Below are 6,198 nucleotides of genomic sequence, written 5' to 3' on the forward strand. Positions count from 1 at the left end.
TGAAAATTGAACAATTGGTAACAAACCTTAAATTAAATTTGTATTTATACTCCGCAAGGCCAAAACAATTGATAAAAAACACAATTGATATTAAGATTAAGATTAAGATTAAGATAGTGTTTATTTGTCACATGCACAGTTATACACAGTACAATGCGCAGTGAAATGTATTTTGTACCTGCAACCATATATACACACACATATAAATAAGAAGAAGAATAAAAATAAAAAAGTAATTCACACTATACACTATACTCTATATACTATACACTATGCACACTTTTACATGCAATTATAGAATATTATAATATTTACATTGTGCAATAATGGTCCAGTTAGGGCTCAGAGTTGAGCAGACGGATGGCTTGTGGGTAAAAACTCTTCTTCAACCTTTCAGTCTTAGCCCTCAGGCAGCGGTAACGCCGGCCTGATGGGAGCAGGGAGAAGAGAGAGTGTCCGGGGTGGCTGGGCTGTTTTAGGATCTTCATGGCCCTCAGCCTGCACTGCTTGGTGTAAATGTCCTGCAGGTTGGGGAGGGTGGTTCTGATGGTCCGTTCAGCTGAACGAACCACCCTTTTTAGGGCCATGAAGTCCTGCTTGGTGCAGTTTCCCATCCAGGTGGTGATGCTCCCACGCATGATGCTCTCGATGGTGCAGATGTAAAAGTTCCTGAGCACCTTGAGTGGGAGCTTGAAGTCTCTCAGCCGCCTGAGGAGGTAGAGACGCTGTCTGGCCTTCTTCACAGTGATGTTTATGTGATGAGTCCAGGACAGGTCCTGTGAGATGGTCACTCCCAGGTATTTGAAAGTGTCCACTCTTTCCACCTCAGCACCACTGATGACAAGTGGATGGTAGTCCCTCTGCTGCTTCCTGCTGAAGTCCACAATCAGTTCCTTCGTTTTGCTGACGTTGAGCAGGAGGTGGTTCTCCTGGCACCAGTTCTCCAGGCGGGAGACCTCTCTCCTGTAGGCTGTCTCCTCATTGTGAGAGATTAGTCCCACAACAGCAGTGTCGTCAGCAAACTTGATGATGACGTTGGACTCTGACGTGGCCTCGCAGTCATGGGTGTACAGTGAGTGCAGCAGAGGGCTGAGCACACAGCCTTGGGGGGATCCAGTGTTGAGGGTGAGGGAGGATGAGGTGAGGTGACCCACTCGTACCACCTGTGGTCTGCTGGTCAGGAAGCTGTGAACCCACCTGCACAGGGATGGGCCCAGGCCCAGGTCCAGCAGCTTAGAGACCAGCCTGGAGGGAACTATGGTGTTGAATGCTGAGCTGTAATCTACAAACAGCACTCTCACATAGTTCCCCTTACCAGTGTCTATGTGTGAAAGGGTCTTGTGGAGGAGGAAGGATATGGCGTCATCTGTGGATCTGTCTGGCCGGTATGCAAACTGTAGTGGGTCGAGGGTGGTGGGCAGTGAGGAGGTGATGAATGTCTTGATGAGTCTCTCAAAACACTTCATCACCACAGAGGTGAGCGCTATGGGCCTGAAGTCATTGGGGCTGCTGGGGTGTGGTTTCTTTGGGACAGGGACTATGATGGACTTTTTAAAGCAGGTGGGAATCACACACAGTTTCAGTGAGAGGTTGAATATCAGTGTAAACACAGGTGCCAGCTGGTCAGCGCAGGTCTTAAGGACACGTCCACTAATACCGTCTGGTCCAGCCGCTTTCCTGGTGTTTACACGTCTAAACGCCCTCCTCACGTCGCGCTCCGTCACAGTGAGTGTCTCCGCCCCTCCGGCCGGGAGCGCAGCGGGCTGTCGGCTTCCCGACTCAAAGCGCGCAAAGAAGATGTTGAGTTCATCAGCCAGAGAAGCGTCGGCACTCACCGGGTGTGTGTGTGGTGCTTTGTAGTCCGTGATGGTGCGTAGTCCCTGCCACAGTCCCCTGGGGTCAGACTGTTGTAGTTGCTGTTCCAGTCTGCGGCCGTAGCGATGTTTTGCCTCTTTCACCGCTCTGCGGACGTTGTATGATATAACCTTGTAGTCCTCCATGTTCCCAGAGGCGAGGCCGGAGTTGTAGGCAACGGTGCGGGACCTCAGGGCGTCGCGGACAGATTTATCCACCCACGGCTTCTGGTTGGGAAAAGTCCTGATGGTCCTCCTAAGTGAAGTGTCATCAACAACTTTCCCAATAAATCCCACAACAGTTTCCGTAAACTCGTCGATGTCTCCGCCCGCGCTGCTGCGAAACATGTCCCAGTCGGTTGAATCCAACGCACCCTGCAGAGCGGCCTCTGTTTGATCAGACCACCGTGTCACTTCTCTCACAGCAGGGGGTTCCTGCCTGAGCCGTTGTTTGTATTTCGGCATGAGAAGGACAGCGGTGTGGTCAGACTTCCCAAAAGGCGGAAGAGGCTTTGCTTTGTAGCCCTCTTTGAATGGAGAGTAGCAGTGGTCTAGGGTCCTCTCTCCTCTGGTGGGGCAGTCTATGTGTTGAATCAACTCCGGTATTACCTTTTTCAAGTTTGCACTGTTAAAGTCCCCGGCTACGATGAGAGCCGCATCACGCTGGTTAGCCTGATAGGTGGAAATCGCCTCATGTAGCTCGGATAGTGCAGTGTTTGTGTCCGCCTGAGGTGGAATATAGACGGCACTGAAGATGACCGAAGTGAACTCGCGGGGCAGGTAGTGGGGGCGGCATTTCAGGGTTAGGAGCTCCAGGTTAGGTGAACATGATTGTTTCAGAGGGACAACATTCCTACTGTCACACCAGTTGTTATTAATCATTAGGCACACACCTCCTCCTCTTGATTTTCCAGACTCACTCGTTCTGTCCGTGCGATGAACACTGAAGAACTCCGACGGCTGTACGGCGTGGTCCGGTATGAGGGGGGTCAGCCATGTCTCCGTGAGACAGATGATGTTGCAGTCCCTTATGTCCCTCTGAAACTGTATCCTGGCCCTGAGTTCGTCCAGCTTGTTATCCAGTGACTGGACATTAGCCAACAGGATGCTCGGCAGTGGCGTTTGGTGCGCTCTACGCCTCAGCCTCTCTCTTACGCCGGCTCTTTTCCCTCGGGGCCTTGTCCATGACCTGGGTGCTCCGCGCCCTCCTTTGTTTGAGCTGGCCCACTGGAAACGCAGGATCTCCTGGGGCCAAGCCGGGTCGGGAGAAAAAGGTGTCAGAATACAGCCAGAGTGCTGTATTCTGATATTAAAAAGAGTCTGTCTGTCATACGTGATATGACACAGAGCAGGCGGAATTATAAAGTCGAGAATTAAAGCTAAACCTAATATATACAAACAAAGCGTAGGAACAGGTACGACGGCTGCTGACCTCACCGGCGCCATCTTAGTTAGTTTGGTATAGGGCCCATCAATTTATTAGAGATACTCCTTCTATCTCTTCTTTTTCGCCTATCTGGGGGAACACATTTTTTAAGGCAGGAAGAGCTGATGGAGGTTTCAGAATCTGGGCAAATAAAGGTGTACAGAAACTAGCAGACCTTTATAAGGATGACAGCCTTCTTACATTTGAGCAGCTATGTCAAACATACAACATTTCAAAGAAACATTTTTATAAGTATTTACAACTTAAACATTTTATTATGTCAAAATATAACCAGGTTGAATTCAAACCACCACTGTCATACCTAGAGAATATTGTACTACAAAATCTAGAGGGGAGAGGTCATATCTCTTTATTATATGCAGCTTTATTAATGCATGATGAAGAATCCACCACTTGGGTGCATGGAGATCTGACATCCAAGAGGAGATACAAGTAGCGGACTGGGAAGCTGCATGTTTAAAAGCACAAAAGCCGTCAATTAATATGAGGATGAGACTCCTTCAATATAAGTGGTTAATGAGAAGTTACATAACTCCAGTCAAACTGAATCGCTGGTCACCTGACATCCCAGACAGCTGCAGTAAATGTTTGGTTGGAAAAGGTACTTTTTTCACTGTGTATGGGAGTGTCCAAAATTACAGCAGTACTGGAACTCAGTTATGCAAACTTTATCAAAGATTGTTGGAGTGAATGTACCTGCTGAGGCAAGAATGTGTGTTTTAGGTATTTATCCAAAGAACTGTGGTCTTAGCTCCAGTCAGTTGAAACTGATTGACTTTGGACTCCTGCAGGCCAGGAGATTAATATCATTGTACTAGAGAAAGATGGATATACCCTCAAACCATATATGGGTGAAGGAGATGGCATCATGTATGGCTCTGGAGCGACTTAGTTATATTGTCAGAGGAAAGGGAGTACATTTTGAAGAGCCATGGTCACCATTGGCCAAGTTTCTGGAAAACTATGAAGGGAATTGGGAGAATGATGCAGATTGCTGAGTTTTGTTTTTTTTTTTTTTTTTTTTAATTTATTAATTTTATTTTTTCTTCTTTATTTATTTATTTATTTTTTTTTTCTTCTTTCTCCATCTGTCTGTTTCGTACTTATGTTTGTTAATTTTGGGGATTAATTTGTCAAATGTAAATCTTATGTCAAATGTACTACTGCCACTTGTTCTGTGTTACAAAATTCATTAAATATAATATTTAAAAAAAAAAAAATACTCAGGCAACCAGTGAAGTGAGGCCAGGATGGAGGTCATGTGACCTCTCTTTTGCGTTCCTGTCAAAAGTCACGCAGCAGCATTTTGAACCAGCTGCAGACGTGAGAGCAGCGACTGACTGACTCCAAATACAGAGTTACAGTAATGCAGTCGAGATGAAATAAAAGCATCGATCACTGTTTCAAAGTGCTGCATAGAAAGAAACAGTTTTACTGATGTTAGTAAATGATAAAGACTGGACTGAACCACAGCTATTTTTCAACACTTCAGTTCTTCACTGACTCACAATCAATGATCAATGATGATGTAACTGAATATTATGAACATTTCACTGAGAGAACAGCTGCTTCTGTGATTCATGCAAAAAACAATACAAACGGGTGCCCGGGCGGACTGCGTTGCAGTCCGGGCGGCGCGGGTCTGTCCTCCCCTGTATCTTTCCCCCATACCCTGTCTCCGTCCACTGCTCATAAAAGCCACTGTGGCCAAAATTTGTCACACACACACACACACACTAATCTGCATGTCTCTTTCTCTCAGTCAGAGTCGAGCACACAACACAATCCACAGTCTGATGAATCTCTGACACATTTCCAAGAGCAGAATCAGAGCAGCTCAGCCAATCGCAGCTCGATGAGATGTGACGTCATTCTGGAAGAACTCGACAGAAATGGGAACTATCTCTGTCTCAAAAACAGTTCCAGAGAGGTAATGCTGCTTACACGCTGATGAGTACTGGCTAAGCACGAGCAATATGATTGTAGATGTAAAAAAAAAAATAATTTCCAAAACAAAAAGATACGACAGAAAGACATAAATCACACGCCTTCATTCATAAACACTTTGGATTCAACACACACTGAACTTTGTTGATTTTATTGGTTGTTTTTGTTTGTTTTCATATTCTCTTCATTCTCTCTTGCAGGATACATTGATGGCTGGTTGGGAGTTAAAACTACAGATCAACAAAAACCAATCCATAACATACAAATTTAAAGTAAACTATACACTGAGAGCTGGGCGGGCACTCACTGTGAGTCTCTGTGTTACTAGATTTTTCTTTCAGTCTCTCTTATTTGTTTTCATTTGGACATCTGTGACCTTTTTATTGGCTCCATCTACAGTTACGGAGACCAGCTACCAGAAACCCAAATACTGACAATGATGACCTGATCTGGATGGACCTGGAGAACTGGAGCCATGAAGACAACCAAAAGATCAGCCTCATCAGCAACACTGGAGAGGAACACAGACTAAAGTGATGCTTTTTAAAAACAAGGACACACATGAATTCATCAGAATAAAATCCTTTTAACACACATTGAACAATATTTTTGTGTCTCTTTCTCTTATATGTCCTTTATTGTCTAATGTCACTCCTGCCAGAGAAACTATGAAGCTACAATTCAGTACCACTGATGAATGTCAAACCTTTGTGCACTATGTTTAACACACTGACAATTTGTGAGACAATTTGTGCTTTAATAGTTTGTATATTTCTCTATCTTGTGACAGGTTTCACTCCTGAAGGATTAAATACTGTGAGAATGGAAGCTAAAGCTACCAAACAATAACAAAAATAACTCCATCATACACTCTTGAGCAGCCCTTCTAGAAGGCTAGAAATACTTTGATGGGTCTTCATTACACATTTATTTAGATTGTTCTTTATTTAT

The 6,198-nt window shown here is 45.0% G+C and overlaps 1 protein-coding gene across 1 annotated transcript in view; it reads left to right on the forward strand.

The window, feature by feature from the left end:
- Nucleotides 1–5,784, forward strand: part of LOC115796658 (butyrophilin-like protein 2) — a 51,692-nt gene extending 45,908 nt beyond the window's left edge. Inside the window, exon 12 of the mRNA XM_030753019.1 lies at nt 5,647–5,784. Within this exon, the coding sequence (XP_030608879.1) occupies nt 5,647–5,784 (138 nt within the window). The remainder of the gene's footprint in view (nt 1–5,646) is intronic.
- The last annotated feature ends 414 nt before the right edge of the window (nt 5,785–6,198 follow it).

The sequence above is a fragment of the Archocentrus centrarchus genome, chromosome 18 (genome assembly GCF_007364275.1).
Source record: "Archocentrus centrarchus isolate MPI-CPG fArcCen1 chromosome 18, fArcCen1, whole genome shotgun sequence".
NCBI lineage: Eukaryota > Metazoa > Chordata > Actinopteri > Cichliformes > Cichlidae > Archocentrus > Archocentrus centrarchus.